The 24,426-nt window shown below is 35.6% G+C and overlaps 1 protein-coding gene across 1 annotated transcript in view; it reads right to left on the reverse strand.

Moving 5' to 3' along the window:
* VWA8 (von Willebrand factor A domain containing 8) overlaps positions 1 to 24,426 on the reverse strand; it is a 190,008-nt gene that overhangs the window by 106,515 nt on the left and 59,067 nt on the right. The window contains exons 15-20 of the mRNA XM_040541186.1: positions 18,323 to 18,491; positions 17,906 to 17,983; positions 14,465 to 14,580; positions 13,539 to 13,645; positions 11,360 to 11,466; positions 8,070 to 8,141 (exon numbers count right to left, since the gene is read on the reverse strand). Of these exons, the coding sequence (XP_040397120.1) occupies positions 8,070 to 8,141; positions 11,360 to 11,466; positions 13,539 to 13,645; positions 14,465 to 14,580; positions 17,906 to 17,983; positions 18,323 to 18,491 (649 nt within the window). The remainder of the gene's footprint in view (positions 1 to 8,069; positions 8,142 to 11,359; positions 11,467 to 13,538; positions 13,646 to 14,464; positions 14,581 to 17,905; positions 17,984 to 18,322; positions 18,492 to 24,426) is intronic.

The raw sequence follows: 24,426 nt of genomic DNA on the forward strand, positions 1-24,426 counted from the left end.
GTGCCAAGGATCAAGCTGTATCTTACAGCCACCCACATAGCTTGTAGTCAGCTATTTGAACAGAAAGAATAGGAACTACACATGTCCTGTGAGCACACTAAAATGCTCAGCTGAACTCAGCCTGGATTCGGAATGTCATCTCACATCATCTGCGATTTCTGCAGCCTAACGTGACGCTCAGAGAACAAACCAGTTTGCCATTAACACTTTGTGCGTTATTTATAGATGTACGATTGCGGTTACTTCATTTATCAGAAATACAAGCATATGCTAATTAGAGGGAAAATAACATCTGTGTTGGTGTTTCAGCTGAAGTGAATAAAAATATTTCAGAAAGCAAGTATCAGACAATTTTTACTCTGTCAGACATATGAGACAACTGAAATCGGAAAATGGGAAGTAAATATCTGCACTAATGAATAACAAGAAGGACACTATGTAATTAGAAAGCAAAATAATCCCTTAGTTAAAAATTCTCTTAACTGACATTGTAAACACTTGTTACCAAGGATAAAATGACTTAATCTTCTAGCAGTAACTGCCATTTCAAGCATAAACAAGGTTTTTACAGGTCCCTGGAGGTGTTTTGCAATTCAGGATACAGCTATTACAGTAGTGGGACAAATTTCTCCCCCACACAATCCAACTTAACTCTGTAAAATTATGGTCCCAGGGAACTGGGCCCAAGCTTTTGAAATTAACAGTTTGCCTCTTAGAAAAAAAAGTCTAAAAAAATGCTTCCTCATTTTCTTTTAAATGATTTTCAGGTCATAGTGAAGCAGTTAAAGAGGTTAGCATGTTGTGCTCTTCTGTGCTGTCCTTCAGCTGAGGCACGGCAATCGCACCTTTTCCATTTCAGCACAGAGTCATCCCACATAGCTTAAGTCACTTTCAGCAGAGCACCTATTTCATTACTGAAGAATGAAACAAGTTTTTAAAACCAGTGGGAAAATCAGTTTGTCACATTTTTATTTTGGCCTTAAAAGAATGTTTGTAATTAATTTTAAAATTGTATTAAGAGGGGTAAAGGACAATCTTGACTTCTTATTAAAGTTTAATATACAATATACAGAACCCTCATGTCAAAGTTCTCAGTTTTTGACTTCATAAAAAGAGTTATATTGATAGCATCATTAAGACAGAAACTTATGTTTTCTTCATTTTCCTAAGTGAAGAAAATGAGGACATTTTTGCTAATGAATGGTTTTTAACATTGAGTCTGGCACTGAACCATCTTCCATGCCTGTAACTTCCCTGTATGTGCCAACGAAACATTTGCAAGAGCGCATGCATTTTGATAGTGGCTGCTATTTTTACACCCAAGGATGTAAAATCAGAACTACAGTCCTGATTTAAAAATAAAAAATGGTATCACCAGAACAACAAGTAGCACCCTATACAACTCTCTGAAATGCTCCTGGTATTATTAAGCTTATCAATTCCTGCTTGGAACAAATACAAATAAAGCAGTAGTGATCTAAGTATTGCCCTAGCTATCATCTATATACTGGTCACAACAGTGCACTGCACATGAGTGTTCTGTTGTTTAGGCTCTCATTATTTTATTATTAATTTATCATCTGAGGCAAGCAAAAAAATAAAATTAAAAAAAAATAAAATTTCACAAGAATAGCAAATAAACTTAATTTTCAAGAAGTCATAAATTGATTGTTTTGGATACATCCCTGACTACAAGTCTAGACAAGCTTGTAGATACCCTGCTTTTTTTCTGAATTTAAGCACAATATTTGGCACAGTGCATTGCTAGGCAAAATGTCATCTTTACATTTCCAGTGAGGCAGGACAGCTTGAAGTTCAGTGCAGAGAAAGATACCAAAAAAAATAATTTATGGGAAGACAACTCCCAAAGAAAACCAATTAATTGTTCATTTTTCTGTTCTGATCCTTCAATATAGCTCGCAAAGGCAGAAAGCAATAATATAAGCAGACATTTAATGAGCACGCTTATTCTCAGATGTGCAAATGTGGTTACTACTGTAGCAAATGAGACAAATATTTTCCAATTTTTCCACAACTGCAACACAGAATTCCTTAGGCAAAAAAATACCATAATAGTTTGCCCAATTTAGCTCATTTAGAGCTCAACTTCTTTATGCTCATAATGATAATAATAAAAAAAAAAGTTGGTTTAGGTTAGTACATTCTTGCCTTGCAGAGGAAGCTGTCCATTTTTACAAGTAGAAGCAGGAAAACGAAGTCCTTTACACTATTTCTAGAGGAGCTGAGATGCTAAGCATTTGGTATTTCTAGCTTTGCTGGTGACAGATATTAGTACACTCTCACTATATATTTAATTCAATTTCACAAAGATATAAGAAGAATATTATGCCAGAAAAAAAGCTCTATTCTAGCACATTGTTTTAGATATGTTTAAGAAAGATTCAATTGTTTGTCTTACTAAATTCTTCAAGAACAAAATAAATTCCTAGTGGTAGTCCATGAGTTCAGTGAAATTGATCTCTCATTTAAAGAAAGGATGCAATTACATGTTGATTTATCTCCCTGATGGAAGAATAAGCGCCAAAAGGCCATTACATTTCTAAATTCTTTTAACATATTTGTGACCGTCTACTTGCTGTAGGCTCACTTTAACATTTTTACTAAGCACTGCCAGAGATTTTGTCATGGTCTTCTTTCTAATTATATACAGCAATATTTAGCACCTTCATAGAATCCTTCATTCTTATTCTACTTCGTATTCTTTTCTCACTTCCCCTTACATATACATTGTCTAATTAGACTTGTGAAGTGCTTTCCTTAAACAGGAGAGAAAAGAGGGAAGCAACTTTGAACAACAGTAAAAACACAAAGTCAAAATCCAAATTTCCACACCATCAAATGAAGAAGCACAAGATTTAAATGCTCTCTGTATTCAGCAGTAATTTAATTAGTAACTTACAGCATATCTGATTATTCTTATTATCAACTTGGTGTTTCTTGTTGAAAAATGGACATAACCAATATGAAAGCTAGAATAATAGACGCTGGAGTGCCATGTCTTATGTCTTAATAATAATTATTCAGGAGAGGAAAAAAAAAGCTCTTCCTTATTATTGTTCAAGGAGAGACTAGCCAGCGCCAAATACTTAAAAATAGTAAAGGTTGCTGATGAAGAAAACGACAAACCAAAGAGCAACTGGCAACTGTGGAAAGAGAAGAGCAAGCAGAAGATGACATATAGGGAATGGTGCTGATGAACACTGAGCCTGTCCCAATGCATATTTCATTTCCTCTGTCCATTCTTCAGGAAGACTGACAGAGAAAGTTCTTCAGTTTCATACAATATGTACAGTAATGTTTACTTTTCCTTGCTACGCTTTACACTTTGAAAATGGTACAAGGTCTACAACACATAATGTAAGTGCACAAGACAAAACACTCTGTGCCAAAGCTTTCAGGGTACAGTCAAAAAGAGGGGCATAAACTGCTTTAGACACACCTAAGAATATTGCCTACACATGGGCTGTGAGGCATTGGCACAGGCTGTCCAGGGAAGTGGTTGAGTCACCATCCCTGGAGGTATGCAGAAGACGTGTAGGTGTGGTGCTCAGGGACACAGGCGGCCTAGTGGTAGACTTGGCAGTGCTAGGTTAACAGTTAGACTTGATGACCTTGGAGGTCTGTTTCAACCTAAATGATTCTATTGAACAATCCAAAAAATGAGCATATTATTTAAAAGACCCATTATGGAATGGATAAGGGTTAATGAAGCATTAATGAAGATGTGGCCTGGGATTACATGTAGTTCTCAAGGTATGGCAGCACACCTGGGCCTGTTTACACGCTTCATTCATTTAAAAATATTTATACTTATACCATATGTATACAGTGAATAAAAACAGAGTAACTCTAAAGGACAAAATGAACACAATTTTTTATGAGATGCTTCCTGCACGGTAACTGTGAAAGCAGATATATTCAGGATTCATTGCTACAGCAGAACTTGTTCAATTTATGAGATCAGCTATCTGAGCAGCTCATACTATGAATTACAGCAAAAGACTGAGGTCAAATAAAATAATTCCATTTTGTTTAACATGGGGTTAAGTGTTTCAGTACTTCAGGGTTACAAAAGAGTTCAGAAGTGACAAGGCCATGAGCCTTCTCTCCCCAGAAAGCCAGAAATCCCTTAGAACTATGAATATTTTGTTTGGTCTCTTCAAAGACAGCTGATGTTTGCCAAGACTTCACCTATGACCAATAAAGGTCATCTAACACCTCTCTTGAGGCAACTTCCAAATGCAAGAATTTTGTAACACTTCTCTGGGAAATGTTATATGTAAAATTTTAAATTTTAAGACAAAAAAAAATGGTTTTGCCACTGCTAGTTTAAAAGTTTTCCCACATAAACAAATTTTGTTTATTAGCATAATTTATCTCTTATTTGCCAAACGCAGGAAATTTAAGGAGATTGTAAAAGTAGCCAATCCACAATCTGTACAATGTCCATCAGAAAAAAAATTCCCAACAAAATAGCCTGAAAGTTTTCCTTGGTAAAAATAATTCAATCCCAAGAAGCTCAGGGAATAATGTAAGAGCTATATGGTAATGATGACATAAACAGTCATTGCGACGTTGGAAATAAGTAACCTTTACTAAACAGGATTCTTGTGGTTGTCTGCCTATTGCTTTGAGAGCAATAAATAGCTGCTTACTCGCAGCCAAGGAAGAAGCTGCTTTATGGTTGCTTTGAGAAACTATGGATGGCCTCATTCACACTCAGACTTCAGGCACTTTCTGGATGTAATATCAGAAACCATATTTAAAATGCTGGCATCGCCTTTTATTAAAAACTATTCAACAGCTGAAAATTCTTATCCATCCACTGCCTTTCCTGAGGACCCAAAGAAACCTGTTTGCTTATATATCGAACTGAAGCACATTCCAGTCAGCAATCCAAATAAATCAACAAGCATCGCAAGCAAACATTTAGAGAAAGCCATATTTTCACATAATACATGTATGCAGCAAAATCCTGGGCCACATAGGCATCAAGGACTACATATGAATAAAGTAGTTTATTTGTGAGGTTGAACTCCTCCTGAATGATTTGTTAGCATCCAACATCTCCTTGGCTTCATTAAGAAAGGCAGTCCATAACATCCACCAAGATCATTTAGTTTTGACTTACTGAATTTCAAATACTAATCTTCAAAGTTCAAATCCCGAAAACAAGTCTGTTAAAAGGATTCTCATCAGTCAGCTCGCAACTAAAAAAATGATAATACTACACATGAGACTGCAATTACAAACTCTGAAATCAAGAAAATGGACTAAAGCTAACAGAAACTGTGTGCCCATGTGTGTTATCAAAATCAAGGAGGTAAAAGAGGAAAACCAAATCCAGTCTTTAAAGAAAGATCAAGCCTTGATAGATCAAGCCTTGCACAATCATTAGCAACTGAAAGGAGATAGTCACTTATGTAGTCATAATTGTGATGGACCAAATTACGTTCTAAGGTACATGCCAACTCATTTAAATATCTAGGAAATGACACAGGCATTCAAAGGGATATTAGTCATGTATTTTGAAAGACCTAGGTTCAGAGTATTTGAATTGTCAGTTACTTACACTGATTTTCCATGATTTACTCATTCACCAACAAGAAGTATAACAGAAAGGAACTCAAACCAGCATTTTGCATCTCCACACAAAAACAGCATTTCTTTCTTCCAAATACAAAGCACAGGTACACACTGAATTATGTATCAAGCACACGGAAATTAAATTCTACCTTCTAATTACAGACTAAACTGTTAAAGTAACTGAACAGCAAAAGATTTTTTTTTTAAATCATACGCTTTATAAAAAGAGGATAAAAACTGTATTATCTTCAATGGGAAGATACTTGTGCATTTAACATGAAAACATATAGTTGCTTTTGCAGCACTTGCACAGGATTCATCACATGCTGTAAGAATTTTCAGTAATATACGTAAAGAATTACCCTATCAATTTCTAAATGGTTAGTAAACATCTGAAAAATCAAGGATGACTGGTGTGGTCCCAAAAGACTGTGAAATGGCAAATAGAGTGCTCAAACTTAAAAACAGTATTTTTTTTTTTTTTAAAAAAAAAAAAGGTCAGTTGGCCTAACTTAGTCACACACAGAAACAGTGGAACAAATTAGCAAAGAATAAACCTGGATGTACTCAGAAAGTATGTTAGCAATTAAAAAGTAAAACCCGTAAGTATTACAGATTTGCCAAGGCCAAATCACAGCAAACCAATCAATTTTAATGGCAGAACTGAGCGGATGTCTAAAATCAAAGCAGTATGTTCCAAACCTTCCACCTGGTTAAATCTTTTAACACTGTCTCCAGTACAAGTTTCGTAAGCTTTAAGAAAATATGGCACAGAGTAAATTATTAAAGATGAGTATACCTCTGCTGGAAAAACACCTTAAAAACAAAAACCATACTCATGTAGTCTTCAATATTTTTTCTCAAACTGGTAAAACACATGAAGCATGTGTCAGGGGCCTGAGTGTACCACTAAGCTCTGCAAGCTCTTCCATGCCCACCTAGGGGCTTTAGCTGTCTGTGTTGAAGATCAGCTCTGATAGCTGCTGAGCAAGCCCCAAGTAACCTCACTGAGATCCCCTTTCTCCCCATTGTTTAGGAGCTGCATTTACACTCAGGCCCTTCCTCAGTTCCTTCCTGACTTACACTCCAGTGCTGACGTGCCTGGCCCTGAACCTTGCTGACCGCAGCCCAGACCTGCTGTCTTGACCTCAGACCTGGCTTGTCACTGCGAACCTGTCTGGCCTCCTCAGGCACCAGGCTCACCCCGGCTGCTGACCCCAAGACTTCTTGCTTGGACACTGTGGGACTGTGAACCTTGTCAGGGAGGACAGCAGCTCCTGCAGGCAATTTGTACTATACGTTTTCAGTAACAACTTGGCAGATGGCACTATTAATGGAATAGGAAAAATAGATCATATTTCACTTATGAAAGAGTGTTTAATTTATGAAATTTATATTTCATTTACCAATATATGACACCTTTTGGGAGAACCTGGCATCATCCAGCAAAAAGTCTACAGAGGTTTGAAGTATGAAATCTCAAATACAAGCTCTTAAAAAGGACTCTATATCAGTAAGACTGCACATAAACATATGCTGTAATTTTAATAGATGCACTTTAACAACAATTACCATTTTACATTCCTCGCTGTGTAGGTTAGACCATTAGCGTTTTGGGTTAGACTTTTTCCAAAGGCTATTGCAAAACATAAAGAGAAACATCTGCTAGAAAATTACTGTAACCATGCTATGGGAAAGCTAAACCAAAGGGAGAAGATTATTTTATGAGGGGAAGAAAAATCAACCTGGTAGCTTGGGAAATCACTTTCCTGAACACTTTAAACATACAGAAATAATAACAAAACCTCTTTTTTAGAGCTAACTGGCAAAGCAAGTAATTCTGTTTAAGTCACCTGACAGTTCCACTGATAGTTTAAGATGGTTGTGAAGAACAAAGACTTTTAAACATAACCACTAAGAGAACATCTGCCCATACCTAACTTTGGGGAGACTATAAACTCTTAGAAGCTGTCACGAAACAGCAGTGACCAACTAAAAGAATGTCAGGCCCCATGATCTCAACAATACAGTCTCCAGCAACAAAGATATGTGCCAAAGAAGAAAGTGAATCTAATAAAAATTAGAATAATACTTAATTCTACACCTCTTATCCTCACTAGAAATTTTAAAGGAGAGGTTTTGCTACTTATCTATGAAGAATAACCAAAGCAATTGACCAAATATTTTATTGGTAATGATGTTATACATAGCCATTAATATTTTCTCTTTCTACTCTGACAGCAATGTAAAAACAAACAACAACAACAAAACACACACACAAAAAATACTTAAGGCATTTACATTTTCCACCAATACGTGCTCATAAAACCAATGGATGTTAATAGATAAAGAGTCAAAAATAGGTAAATTACCTCGGTAGTACCAATGGATGCAATTTCAATGAAGCAAAACAGATTTAATTTCATTATTAAATAATGAGTTTTAAGAAATGTTTAACTCACCTGATTACCAACTAAAAGAAGATGTTCTCCCAGCAGAAAGTCTTTTAGCATATCTTCCATTACCATCATGTGCTAGAGAAACAAAAAGATGATTTTTTACTCCTGTTTTTATGCTCTCAGAAGTTTATATATTCACTAATAATAATAGTAAACGAGAACTTTCAAGATTTGGGGCCAATTTATTTTTTTTTTAAGTTATACTAACCACTACTTACTACATAGCCAGTGTCTCTCAGTCAATAATAGCAGAGGCAATCTACCCAGTGACTAAAACAATGAAACAAAAATACAAACTCTACTTCTGCATTTCCTTTGCTCTGATCAGTTCTGGGTATTTGATTTCCCTAACTGTGTCATTCTCTGTAATCATTCCAAATACATTTTCTTTTTAGCCTAGGTGAATGTTTGTCACCTACAGCATAAGAACTTTCATTTACACACATATGACAATTTTCCAGCAACTGTACAGGTAGGAAGTAAAATATATCCTGGTAGAACTGTACAGAAAACAAACAGGGAATTAAAAGGGAACTGACATGAATATGTAAATTATACACTTTTTTTTTTTTTTAAGTTCAACACCAGGTGTAGCTTAATAAAAAACACACTTTCCTATTATAATTAACCTTTAGTTTCAAGGAAAATAAGGACAGAAAAATACAAGCTCAAGTCTAAAGGTGTTTATTATGTTTCTTATAACTTCTAAATTAGACTGCCTAACTGAAGTCAAAGTACAACATGTATTGTACGCACATCCAGCATTATAAAATGTAACACACACTGTACAAAATTCAACCTTATTATGCTCCTCACAAATAATTTGTTTAAAAGGATCAGAAGGATTTAAGGATAATGTGGCAATGCAGAGTACTTTACTAGCAATAGTCTTGAATATTTCTCTACTGTACCTAGTGAAAATAGGTCATCTGTAAGTAGGTCAGACAAGCTACTTACAGAAATAAATGCTTGCCTTTAGATAAAGGTATAGATAAACATAGTTTTTCCACATTATCATTCTATCTCTAGTACTTAATTTTGAAAAAAAACAAACCCACAAAAAACCAGTACGTCACATGCAATTTCTGAGCATATAGAAATACTCAGTTTGCAAGTGTGTGAAAGATATTTCAGGTTTCCAAATCTCTCCAGAACGGAGGGCGGGGGTGGGGGGAAGAAACTCGTGTAAACATAGCTTAATACCACAAAATCCTAACCAGGCATGTCAAAAGACTACTGAACACTCAACATACAATTAATTCAAGAAGACCTCACGGCAAGCTACTGTATTTTCTGAAAGCACACACACTAGCAATTTATCGCTGATGAGAGTAACTTTGACCAGATATAGCATAAATTCTAGCAAGTCAGTTTTACCACACTTACTGATTACATTTTTTGATTCTACTGCTAAAGCATGAGGATTTCCCTCAGATGAATTCTGTTTTATGCTAAAGTGGACAAATATACATACGTTCTAGTTTCCCTGCAGAACAACTTTCCTACAAGATTATTGATATATCTATTTTTTTTTCACCAGCGCATAAATTAACATTGTATTAGGATGCGTGCAGACATTTCAGATTCAATATTTACATGAAGAACCTGTAAGTAGACACAGCAATATCGTATCAACTTTATCAACCCATGTTCAGCAGACACTGGGAAGAAATTGGCATTTATCGTACTACCTAAAAATCATTTCCATCCCTGTGCTGCTTGCTGTGGACAGAGAGCAATGTACTGCAGCAAAGCTAAATTCCACTGGAACATGTAATGCTTCAAGACCAAAACTATGCACTTCATTACATTGTACAGAACTGCAAAGGGCTGAGGACATAAATAAACCAACAGAGAAAAAAATTGATGTAATTTTTAGACACAAGAGAGGAAAAGTTGCATTGGACTTGTAAACCAAATTTGTTCTCCAGCAAGTTTTGCTAAATTATCACTACAACACTTGAATGACTGAACTACAGTAGGAACTTGCAATACAGAACGTAAGAGTGAAATTCATTCTGAAAAGGGAACAGCTATTCTGACAGGTATTTGGTTGTCGTTTCCTCTAGGATTCAGAATTCATTGCTACCAGGGGCAGATACAGAGCAGTTTGTTCTATGCAGCGTTTTTAACAAACGTCGCCTAAACAAAACTGATGCATAATATCAGCCACAGTTTTCTGCAGTGTGTTCAATTATACTTACTGAAGCAATAAGCAAGAAGACTGAAGAAGCAATGCAGATATGAATCCTAGTAAGACTTAGGATTTCATTTCCAACACACTGAAATAAAGTACTTTACTGAAATGGCAACACAGAACAAAATCTCACATGAAATGTTACTGGGGAAGATGAAGAAGACTGTCATCTGTTCTCCTTGCATGGCCTGTCACCTTCAGTAGGTGATACCCATGTAGCAGAAAGGACAGCCTTTCTGGGAAGAAATTACAAGCAAGAAAAGAAGAAAAAATAGAGCAGAAGAGAAAAGGAAATTCACAAAGTAGGGAGATTCACACTAGTCTCTTCAAAAGCTATCAGTGAAATATCATAGTCACTCAAAGGGTAATTCTCTGGCTAAGGATAACCTTGTCCGACAGTTTTGAGGCCCACAAATTAGATGGAGAAGACAGCTGCAGTACACCTACCTCTATAAAAGCAACACGGGAGAAGGTGGAACTAAAACAAACAAAAAAAAGTCACCAAGCCCTTTCCTTTTATTGTGTTCACTAATTGCTCTTACTCTTTGCTACTGTGAACAAGTTAACATTAATAACACTAGCAACTAATTAATAACTCAAGTTAAATAAAATAATAATTATCTAATAACTAACTAGTAACACTAATTACTCTTCACCTTGCTTTTCAAGCATACAGCGTTAATTCAAATACAAGGCAGGTACTACCGACCTGCAAAACTTCCTATCATGAGCTTGTAAAACACTCCGTCAGGATGGAATCAATAACCCAGCCACAAGAGTTGATTGGGTCAGCAGCAGCAATAAAATCACTCAATAAAACATCTTATCAAATAATTCTAAATAAAATTCAAGTTGATTCAAAGTCGTTTAGCATTTTATGAATGTACAATGGGATTGTTACAACATCTTCAAAGGGACACAGTGAAGATGGATCTGAAATGAGCATCAAATCCCCTGAGAAAAAAATTTATCCTAAAGAAGCTACTCCAGAAATATAACCTTCAAAATTAGTATATTATTTAATAAATGTGAATATGTGCATTAGTATGCATTTAACAAACTTTTTGTACCTGAGAAACCAGCGAATTCTACTTACTTGAGCATTTTCATAAAACAACACATCAGGCACTTTCATTTTCTCACTTGGGTTATAAACTGGCATAGTCACAGATCCTATCTTCAGAATCCCATTGTTTATTTCACCTAGACATTTTTCAGGAAACAAACAAGCACATGCATTACTTATACCATCCTCTGAGCAGACATGCAATCAATCGCCAATGCTTACAAGTGAAAGTTTGCAAATTTTAACACGGCTGTGGGTTGCTATAAATGACTTCTATCTAAAGTGAATGCCTGAAAGATTATCTGTTAACAAGAGGTTGCATTATAATGAATTTGAATTCTCTTTATAATTGCAAAGAAGTCTACTACAATAAATGATGAACAGGTGATCTTACGTAAAAAATATCATAAAGTACACTAGAAGCTGTGACAGCTACCTTGGTTTAACTTCATACTCTTGTTTTGTTATTGGAATACCACTAACTTTGTCAGGCCACATTTCCTCAACTCACGAGCTCTTCAATCTCTTCTATTCTCTATTTTCTCTAAGTGTCCCAGTAGGCGTAGGATGTGGATGGGACTGAGGAGAGCTGGGGCCAACCCATCACAGCAGTACTAGAGTGTTGATTTTTACATCCAGAATTACTTTTTTGACCAAATGGGTTAATTCTATAAAGTGGACACATTTAACACCTGCTGAAAACTGAATAAATTTGCACTTGAAGGTATAACCTTCAACTCTGAGAGAGAAAGTAAAAAAAACTAACAAATTCTTACATCAAGAGAACCATAAATTTCTTCCTTAGGAAAGCAGAAGCTAAGTGTATATAATAATAAAAAGGGATTATAATGTGCTCTCTTCTAAAACATCGGACAGAGAAACGTGAAGAAATTTCAAGGGAGGCATCAGGATGGAAAAAAATGGTAAGCAGATAGCATAATGCAATCAGAAATATTTCTAATTATTTCACAAATGATTTTAACATATATATATAAACATATAATACAAATACAGATACAATGCATTATATACATTATAATACAATATTATGTAATATTATATATTCACCTATACGTGTGTATACATATACAGCCATTCATGCATTATCAATAAAGCATGTATTCTATACATCATAGTATTATATATACCTATGCAGATACACATAAATGCATATATACATGCATACATACACCTATGCAGCCATTCATGCATTATTATGCCTGTGTTTTTTTTATATATTTTTCACCTACATAAAAAAAAAAAAAAAAACAGAGTCTATATTAATTCTGACCAAAGACATGTTTGCTACTGTAGAGATCTAACTGTGAAAACACAGAAGTCAAATACATCACAAAACTGAGAATTATCCACACAGGGAAATGACAGCAAATATAATACTGACGGAGTATGGATCAAAGCTGTTGAAAGGAAAAGTTTAGTGAACAGAAAATGGCAGATAACTGAACGTGTGCTACGTGATGGAAGTTATCAAAACTTACACAATCAGCATGAAGACCAAAGGACAGGCAGGAATGAAAAAGAAGTGAGAAAAATGGCAGAAGCAGAAATATGTGTGAAGTACTGAAGGCTCTTTCAAAAGAATACAGGTTGCAGGAGGTAAAGAAACAAAGCCATGCTGGATAAAGATGATATGTAACAGCAACTTAAAGAAAATTTAAAAAAAGAAGAAAAACTAATAAAGAATTATGTACCAGAATGAAAACAAAATACAACCCAAGACTCCTACAAGAGTCTTGATGAGAAAGAGGTTGATTTTACCAGTGAAGATAAAAAAAGCAATGGTAAAGAACATATCAGAGAAAGATTAAGATCAAAACAAAGCTGTAACTACGAACCATGCAAAACAGTAGTACAAGTGATAATAATAATAAAACAGACAAATAAATAAAAAACATCAAATCAACAACAATAAAAGTCCAAGAGCTGGTCAAGTGTCTGAGGTCATCGATCTGTTAGACTGGGAAACCCTTAAACATGTCAAGGGCATAAATTTCATGGGCAGGGAATGCAACAGACAATACGTAAGTATCAGCATACTAAGAGTTATTACTTCCCAATACAACATAGCCAAATGGATGTAACTGAAGCAAACTACATTTAATTTTGAGGTCATTTAGTGCACATTTATATGCTGAACTATCTGAGTAACATTCATGAAGAACAGGACAAAAAGATGGCACAAACTTACAAGTGTAATCCTTCTCCTCTAGTTTCTTTGTGTTATCTGGACTTGACTCAATACCAGAATCCTGTAGATTTTTGTGTAAAGCTGATCTGGCAAGGCTTGGTAAAAACCTAAATGAAGAAATAAAAGAGGTAAAACACTTTTTAAGGAAGTTTTCTTAAAAGTTTTCAGTATTTTCTGTAAAGTAAAACCAGTATGAAGCTTTACTTAGATCTCCAAACCCTTAATGTCTATGTCTATGCCCTCGTATAAGTTGCATGCTCATTATAAAAAGCTTCAGTATTATGGAATATTGCAAGAAAAGTTGCAATGTAGGATGAATTAGGACTGGAAGTATGTAATATCCTCATTCCACTATCAGTAAGAGCTACTATAGAAACGATGTTTATTTGGAAACACCTCTACACTTGACTCAGTTCCCTTGAACCCAGAGCTCTAAAGTGAAATAAAGAGCTCTGTGGCATACAGTTTGAGGCCCAACCAGTTTTCCAAACCTTTTGTTAATTAAAATTTGCCTTCTTTAAAAGAAAAGTATAGAAAACAAACAAACAAACAAAAAACACTATGTTCATAACTTTTTTTATATACAGTTTATAGAACTGAAACTGAACCTCCATCAAACATCCAGCCGTACTAGACATTAATATAACTCTGCTTTGAGTGTTTTGACACAGAGAAGTAATGTTGATAATGGTGACCTAGCTTGTATGATATCATTAAACATCATCATAAAGATGAGAAAACAGTACAAAACCATTCTGACTTAGCTCTCAAGTCTGAGAATACCACAGAAATAGTTTTGAAGAAATGACAGAATTTAAGAAGCAAGAGAGCAATTGCATTATTTACTGAATTGCATTAAAAGATATCTTGCATGTTAGCAATAGACCAAGGAACTCTGGAACTTCCACCCAAACTGGCACTTCTACCTGGAAAGGCAGGCTTTATTAACAGCATAGTAAAGGCTTTCATCTGGATGTTGTGACAGTCGCCGACAAATTCGCAACAGTTGTCGAGTAGATAAAGATGAAGCCAGAGACTGTGCCTGTCAAAAAATACAAGGTGGTTTAACTACTTCATCTTTGGGAATTGATCTCAGGGATTTAAACTGAATGAGTCAGGAAAAAATGCAATCCAAAAGTAATTATTTCAAGTTTTCTCCTAATTCATAAGTGCTTTCTGCCTCCTATAGTAGCGTGTGCTTTTTAATCCACACGTTTGTAATTCTGTATTTGTTGCAGCACTTCAGTGTCACGGAAATCATGATGTTATCTACAGATTTGCTTTATGATTTCACTTGATAAGCAACAGGGAAAAATGTGCTGATAACTTAATTTTCTGTGCTATATAAATCCGAAAACTAAACAGGATAATAACAAGGAGATTAGCCATGGTAAAAGGACCAATGTCTTAAAATCTATAGTCTGCTCTTCACAAGCTGAATATGAGCTCCACATGTAATGCTCTGGCAAAAGGGTCTGGCAGGATTCGTGGATGTATAAACAAGACAACACTGGACAGAAGTAAGGAGATTGTATCACCTCTGCACACGCCTTTTGGGTGGGCCATTACTGGAACACTGTGTCCTTTTCTGTTGTCCATGTGTTAAAGTAAATGCTAGAAATTGGACATGATTCAGTAAGGAGTTACAAAGTGATTCAAGGCCTGGGAAGGCAGACCTAAAGCAAATACAGCAAAATGTAAAAACAAACAAACAAAGCCCCCCAAACAAGTGGCCATCTATTTAGAGAGAGATATAAAGACTGAGAAAGAAATCATTCTATTCACTACATATACCGGATGAAGGTATCTAATACAAACAGGTTCCTTATTTTAGCAGGAAGCGCACAACAATGAGTGTGATCTGATAAGTCACGCCATGCTTTGCCTGGGTCAACTGAAATATTTTAATTAGGTAATTTCTGAATGTTTTGCTTTGGGGAATATAAATGATTTCTAACTTCATTACAGTTATCTTAATATATTGTTTCAATTGGAAAAAAATCCCGAAATTTGCCATCAAGGAAAAAAATAGAGAAGGCAACACTTTATTTAAATTTCACAATCTGTTTCTCCCTTACTCATTCTTAAGCATGAGAAATGTCTTATCACCAACTCTTTCCTCTGGAAAACTGCAGTTTTGACAAACAGACATTAACTTTTTTTGGAAAGGAAAAAAAGAATCAGTTCCACGAGACTGTACAAAACTCAAAAGCTAAGAAGGCAAAGGATAGTATGTTTTAGCTTAGCTCTGAGCAATAAGCAAGAATGGTTTAGACTGGGATAACTGCTACAATTACTACTCTTGCTCTTCCTATTTTCATTGATCAAAGATTGTGAAGCATTTTCTGAAGCATCACCGTTTACTACCAAGCATTACAGACATTGTGTTGTAAATGATTACTTTTCAAGTGTTATTTCAAGACCTACTCAGCCATGAGCGAAGCATGGGCAAGTGACAGGGGTGAGTGCTGTATCCCTGTTGTACCTGCTCACTAGTCAGAACTCCCACTGTTTTGGGAGATTATATTTTTTGTAAAGAATCTTAAATACCTGAAATATTCTCAGGCAAATTATGTTTTTGTAAAGTAAGCAATCCTCCCAAGTCACAACCTATGGGATTGCATTGGTGGACATTGGCAGTTGAGTAGAGTAACTGAGGTAGCATGCTTCATCCATTGCACCAGGTGGGAGGAATACGGAAGCCACTCTTGCCTCATCTCACACCATGCCACTCCAATCTTTAAGGAACATGGATATTTTAAAGTCAAAATTATATATAGCACTGGATCCTCCACTGGAATAAACAGAGTACAAGTCCACAGAGGAGAAACTGTCACATCATCTAAATATTTGCAACTGGGAGTTAAGGTTTTGTAATAAAATGTCCTCTTTCTTCCTTACCTGTTTTTTATTTTTATATGGAATAGCTGTAAACTCAAAATTAGGTTAGTCCTTGTGACAGTCTTTGTAATATATATCTATGAGGCATCTAATTCAACCGGATCTTGCTTGTGGTCTCTAGGTTCTATTGTATATCAAACAAACAATTACAATGACGCAAAATACACCCACAGGCTGAATATGCTACAGGTATTCTTCTATTGTTAACAAAATCACTTTAAACAATGGCTAATATTTCAGGATAATCTCTGGCAGAGGATTACTTACTTAGGCAACTCTAAAAATAGCCTGACATACCTTAGGCACATATTTCAGCTCTCCACACAGGCATGCTATTCTTGACATGTCTCATGTCACTGCTCATCTACAAGAATCCTCCCTCGGTCCGTATCATGACTCACTTCTTATCCAACATCATATACTTCATTTAGATACTTCACAATGCTACAGACATCCACATGTTTGGAAATGACTTCTATAATGCTCTACTCAAGCACAGCATGTCTCCAAATATGCCCCAAACTACATTTTTTCAGTCTACATTTGTCAAACATTAGGTGCAGAAAGTCAAATAGATGTTAGTAACAACACTGTCCCAAAAGTGTATCTAAAAGTCAGCCTTTTTTTTCTTTTAAGCTCAGAAGAGCACAACAGCCTTTCAGTATCCCTCAGCTACCAGAGTAGTAATACTATGAAAACTATTACCCATGTCAAATCATGCAAACTAAGCAGAACAGATTACAATTTGCATACCAGTTAAACCACTGGATTCTACTAAAAATGATTTACATTTTAGTTACATTAAAAGCATCCAGTTGCCATAGCAATGATTTCTTCTACTTTTCACCAAGATTTGACTATCTTTTTAGAGAATTTTGTGGTTACTACGTCAGCAGAACTTATTTTTCTTGATAAAACTGCTTTAATAGAATAACCTGTAGCAGTAACTCAGATAGGAATTCTGGAGCTATCCCTTTTACATTCCTATCTTTGCTGTTGCCCACTGGCATTTTATAATGACTGGATAGTTTCCATTGCCGAAAAAGCCACAATAATTTCAGCTACCAAAGTTCCAATGACTAAAGTGAAGTAATCAAAACATATTTGGACAAACATGATTATCTCCATACCTATTCAAAAGGTACCTCGAGCGTCTCTCATTGTGAACCACATATCTAAGCCCACTGACAGTGTGTGTGTTTTTCTTACTTCTCTAGGATTTGGGCGATTTCCTGAAAGCTTTATTTATGCAGATTCTAAAAACGTACATAAAAATCAAAGAAGTTACAGTGTACGGTGCAGTAATTGCCAGCAGTAACTTTCTGGGGCTGGTTTTCAATCAGGCAGCCTCTAAAATAACACTATAGCTAGCAAGCTTTACCCAGCCTTTCTTAAAACAAACAAAACAGTCGTAGTAGGAGAAATCAAATTTTGGGGGAAAAAAGAGGGAGCAGGGGAGTGCTCACCGTGGCATCATTCGTCTCCCGAAGCTTGTGTGTTAAAGACAACAACTGCTCCACAGCAGCACTTGGTACATTTGGAATCTGCTTGAACCAAAACAGTATTAATCTTACTGCACGATGGGTTAAGTTCCATACACAGCTACGCATATATGCAATGAGTATACACCTTCTGCAGTTGGCTTATGTCACCGAAAAAGGAATACAGTTTTGACAATGTTCTTCTATTACAGCATCATTTAATATCATTATAAGAATGCTAATTTATTCCAATACCATTAAAAGATAAGCAGGCTTTGAAAATGAAGACTCATTTGTGCTACACTGAAATAGGGAGTGGAATAGCTAAATATTTTTATACAGCAAATAACCATGTTCAGTAAACAATAATCAGCACGTGCCTGAAATACTGAACATACTTACCATTTCCTTAATAACTTGAATTTCTTCATTCTTGCTTAAAGATCGAACATTATGAAAAAGAAACAGTGTCAGAAACTCTGGACCCAGCCATTGTTGGGTACTACTTCCGATGACCGGAGGTTCTGCTAGGACAACTATTCTGAATGAGGGGTGTATTGGAAAGATAGACCTGCAAAACAAGTTTTAAAAAATGCATTACTTGACCTAAGCAGTGAATATCAAATTTAATATTTTTATTTTTACAATAGATGAAAAACGAATTATATTAGTGTACTGAACCATATCACAACGTCTTTTGTCATAATTTGCAAATGCAACTTTATTAAAAATAAAAAAAGACAAAGACTGCATAACATGACTTACAATTGTATAAATTGCTCATACTTCTCTGCACTGAGAAGGGTACCCAGTCTCTACTTCTCATCTGCAACATGACCTGCACGTCTCAAGATGGGCAAATACCAGCAACTAGGCTACTGTTTACTGGTCTGTACATCTCAAATGGACACATCTCACTAATTTGATAAGATTTTTAGAAGTGCTTTACCTAAAGCAGTATGTCTAACAGGCAAATCAGGGAAGGAACAACATCTACTGAAGCTGCAGTAATGAGAATTTCTTCTACTCAATTAGATTGACAGAAAGGATAAAACTGTGAAGATTGGCCTTAATATCACAAACAGATGGATTTAGTAACACTTCAGGAACTTACTGACATTCTCTGCAGCCCCTAGAAAAACACCTAGTTGGTTGGGGTGGGATTAATGCGCCCAACTTCATAATATCTCGGAAAGTTATGCTTCAAAGGCCAGGCCAGTTACCTCACCTTTGACTCATTTTCAAGTCAGCACGGGGAAACAGGTCCCTCAAATAGCTGCTTAAGATTTAAAGAATTTAAGAAACGCCTTACTGGGTCCTTCAATCTATCCATCTAGCTAAATGTTCTGTCTCTGATGGTGGCAGCTGGAGATGCTCCTTGGGGAAGCCTTTTTCAAGGTTTATGTGATAAACTACTGTGAGCACTTAATTCCCCTCACACTCTCCCAGCACCCACAATCACGCATTCAAGGATATTAGGGATTGATCTTTATTTGTTTTAATGCCCTTTTATCCATAGATTTGTCTAATCCCTTTCTGAACTTCATCATCCTATCTGTCTCCACAGCTTCTTGTAGCAATACATCCACTATTCACTGTGTAAAGTTCACACTATAGGATTTGGTGAGTAACAGTCTCTTAAATGCCTGCCTATTTCATTCCACGGAAGATAACGGGAGCTTACTGCAACCAACACAAGCTTAAATATATCACTGCTGGATGCATGTGTTAGGGCAGTGGAAGACTGCTGCATCTGTCTTGGGTGGTTTTTCACATCTTTTGCCTGTCTTATCTATGTAATATTATCATTTCTTTGGATTAGGAATTCATTCATACTCATTCATCAGCACAACTTCATGATCTGTTGAAGTAACAGAATAGACAGTAACAAGTCAGATATGAAAGACAGTCAAATTATGCAAGAAGGGGCTGTTCACAACAATCAATTTTTCAGTACTCTTATTAAAATAGCAGATGCTAATTTGGAAAAAGAAAAGCAAGTGAAATTGAATTGGCTTATATTGTTAGATATGCCTGTTATCATGAGCCATTCCCCATATAAATTACATTTGAAATCGGAACTTTTGGAGGCAAGTATTCTTCCTGGTTAAACTGAGGGGGAAAATGAGGGTATATAAGCAAGAAAATCCTAAGACACAATATGACCATTAAATATAAATCATCAAATCTACTGTGTAGTAGGCTCATCTGTTAGTCACAACAATAAAATTGTGATACAACAGAGTCATTACAGCAAACAGTCTCTTGTATCAAAGCAAACACAGGGTGTGGCATGAGTTATTCTCAGCTGAAAGTCATAAGCCTAGAAGCTATTCCCTGACTGATAAAAATAGAAATAGATGTCTGAAAACATCACATGAAAGAGGAACCAATAGGAACGTCACTGTCACTAAGCATAAAAGGAGGTCAGGGAACATTGGCCAACTTCATTACAGAAGAAAATGATCCCTAGATAGGGTAAATACATACATTTCCAGACTCACCTTTCCCCCCATTACCAAGAAGAAAAACAAACCTCCTTCTATAATCACCTAAATTCCCAGAACCAATTCTGGTCTATCTGCAATACGTAAGAGCACAAAAAGCCGTCAGCTTTCTATCGTAAAGGAAACACATCTCTCTTGTATCACATCCACATTAATGCCTAATTCAAAAAGCATGATGGGGACAGTCAGGGACAGAATGCAGAGAAGCTGGAGGAAAGGAGATGAAGTAAGGGCAAGCTAATTTGGTTGTATCAGTTAAAGCTACTGAGGTACACTCTAGGTTTTGACAGATTACAACACCCCTGCTGCAGCTTTCCAGTTTGTAAACATGGATGCAACTACCTGGCTACTTCAAAAGCCTATTGTTTGGACTGATGTTTGAAATGTTGAAAAATGTCAAGGTAAGTGTATTATTAAAACAAATGTCATAAATGACCTGATCCTGCAATGCTATGAAAGTTCCAACCATCCATGATTGCAATTGAGGAGCTTCGAAGTTGCTCCACAGTATTACAGACCAGGTCCCTAAAGGAATAGAATATAAAGCTACTATATGGAGCTTTATTTCATAAAACAGAGATCTTTGACATCTTGTATTCTTTGCAGATGAAGGCCAAATAAATGGATCTTGTTAAAAACTTTTTTTTTTAAAAAAAACACCTTTTTCTAAAACACTTTTAGAATTATTGAAACTCTAACACAGTAGGAAAATCTGGTGTTAGTGGATTAGTGCAGAGAGTCTCCATTCCTTCCTCCTTCTATTAAACGTTTACTGATAACAGAGATAGCAGAGTGCTTGCTTGTACTAATATCCGTGTCCTTTTGACATCAGTGTTTAATTCCAACCAAGGATTACCACCACTGCTTGAGAGGAAGATCAGAATGCAGACTGCTCAGAATGATTTTAGGGAAGGATTTTCTTGTTATTGACACATGGTTCAAGGCAAGTGAAGTTTCCAAAAGAACCAAAAAGATGCAGAATGGCATTCCTAATGCCACCTTGCAAAACCAAACCAGGTTTGGTTGTCTATTCCTGTAGCATGGTTTCATAAATTTCACATTCTTTCAAAATAAAAACAATATTATGAGTTAGGAATTGTAATAATGCTAGGATCACAAATGAGCTATCATTTTTTCCTTGCTATTTTTCTTCAGTTTCACAATATTCTAAATTTAACACATTACTTTATCTGGAAATCCACTAAGCTGAAAAAAAAAAAAAAAACAGAAAAAAAACAAAGTAAAAGCTAGAAAATGTAAGCAGTTAAGAACATTCATTGCTTGCAAAATTCACTTTCTGCCACATTTTATATTTGTCTCATCTACTATATATGTTGCCTTTCAACTTAATCACATGGAAAATAATACACTGCCCGCAGGGCATTAAAACTAGACATATGTTATGAGCTTCTGAACAATTCTTATTATATACATATTTCTAGATTTTCTTGTGATAGATGGCTTTCTGCCCACCACACCAAAGCCTTATCATCTTTGTGTGTGCTGGGGGTATGGGTGGAGGATTATCCACCCAAACAGGTTAAAAGACCGCCTCATAAGACAAACCAGCACCTCACTGCTCGTCTTGTAAAAGCCACATATACTAACTCTACAGCATCTGTCTCAAAGAAGTAATTATTCATTACATAAGAAGATCTACGCAGAAATCTTGGATATGCACACTGGATGAATGAATTCTTTCTTATACAATAATTCAACTAACAAGTAATCAACAGCTGTAATTTCCTTCTATCATAGAATCATTTAGGTTGGAAAGGACCTCTAAGATAATCTAGACCATTTGTCATTTTCTTAGGGGCAGCTTTTCTTTTTTCCCTCTTCTCCCTAAATTATAAACAAAAATACTCAAGTTTCCCTTGTCATTCCTGCTAGAGCTATTGACCCACCAGTCTGAAGCCCTTCTCAGGAAAATGCTAGTGGATGTGACAGATACAGAAATGTAATGAAATGAACTGTGAACATGTAACTCAAAGTCAATAATTAAAATAATTAAAAATAAGAATCTATTTTATTAGCTCTTAGAGACGTAGTCATACTTTTAAATGAAGTTGTCAGAAATTTGATTTATGAAAAATGGTATTAAAACCAGCAAAATGTGAAAATAAATCTGAACAGCAAGTAATAATTTCCCCTTTGTCTGACATTGCTAATAACACTGCCATTGTTGAAACACTTTCACATTCTTTAGTATAATACTGTTCACATTCAGTATACAGAGGCTTGTAATTTCCTTTGGCCATATTGCGATCTGAAATACCATCCCTTTATTTAAAAAATAAAAGAACCTCTTGATTTATCATTAAGTGATATATGTAGTAGTAGAATAAAAAGGAGAATACTGCAAAATCTATGAGTATTATTACTGTTGAAAAACTAAAAATTAAAGGAAGTAGAACTGTGAAAAATATTTGTATTATTTTCACTATCATTTTCATATAGGGACTTGAAAGTTTAGTAAAAAATATATCTTGCTGCACTGAAAAGGGCAGCAAGAACTTCTAGGTTCTAGAACCTAGAACTTCTCCATTAACATCTCAATTTTTTACCAGAAAAATCTTCAGGTGTTTCAAATCCTCTTATAAACACAGACTAAAAAATGTTTACAGAAGTTTTATCTCCTTGGTTAAGAACAGTACTCCTTTTATCTATCAGGAAATAGTATTTTATGAATGGAATTTGAAAACTGACTTTCTATTAAAATCTAAAAAGCATCGTCAGCTGTTTTTTTCCATTATGAAAGATATATTTGTATATATGTAACTTACAATCTGGCCACCTCATTTGTGAGTTTTTAATTGAGGCAACACACAGGAACAGTTAGTTTTTTTGTATTTCCTGTATTTTATGAATAACTGCAAGTAGTCCAGAAGAGAGAAACCCCACACCATACTGTCTCATGCACAGTAATGATGATCCTAATCAAATAAAAAAATAAAAAAAAATAAAAAAGGAAAAAAGGAATGTGTACCTCATGTCCTCTATTTCTCTTCAAGATAACAGTAAGGTATCAGTTCTCTATCACAGCCACCTTCCAATCCCCAGTCAGTGCTTTTCCCCAAATCCTGCCCTCCCCTAATCTAATGATCTCCTAAGGAGGCATTTGCCTTTTTCAAATCCTGGTCCTTCAGAAATACTCCTTTTTATCTTATTCTTTCATCTCCTCCATTTATGATTATTTTTAGCTACTTCATTTAGGCCCTGCTTGACTGTTCAGAGACTTAAAATTCTGTCAATGCACTTCCACTAAATCACTGATGTACCCCCTCAGTATGTGTTTTGCTCTTCCATTGTTTCTCAGAAGAGCTACCTTAACATGTGGGATAAGGTAGATAATTAAAATGTTAATGACAAAAGAAAAAAATATTTGTTAACTCTAAAATATGTATTCTATGTGCCAAACTTAAAACATATATTGATTTCCAATATATGAATGAGAACTGAAGTCTGAGAACAGAATGAGCGAGATTTAGGAGGAAAAAAAAAGAATTCTGGTTCAAATAAAGTTGAAACCACTTTCCACAGGAAAATCCTTATTGGAAGAGTAACAGAAGTTTTCACGTGCCACTCAGCAAAACAACCCAAATTAAGTCCCAGCAGAAACAGGAATGACAATGTATATTCTGCAGGCCTTGGAAAGAGCAATTGTACTGAAATTACTTTAGTCCACTTCAGAAAATCTGGATAAATAAAACTCTCTCTGTGTAACTGTAGCATCAGAAAGACAGTTGAAGCCATTATTACACAGCAAAATACACCGTATTTCTCATCAATGTGGAAAGCAACTCCCCGTCATGACTTGGAAGAAACTGCCCAGGCAATTTGCTCATAAATTCAAGGAACAATGTATTCTATACACTATTTCCACAAGGCAATCTTTTGCAGGCGAATGACAGATGGTTTGCACCTTCCTGTTCTTGCACTGTGATTAAATCAGCTGTCAGAACCCAGATAACATTTGATCAGAAGGTGTCTGGGAAG

This window comes from Cygnus olor, chromosome 1, assembly GCF_009769625.2.
Source record: "Cygnus olor isolate bCygOlo1 chromosome 1, bCygOlo1.pri.v2, whole genome shotgun sequence".
Taxonomy (NCBI): Eukaryota; Metazoa; Chordata; class Aves; order Anseriformes; family Anatidae; genus Cygnus; species Cygnus olor.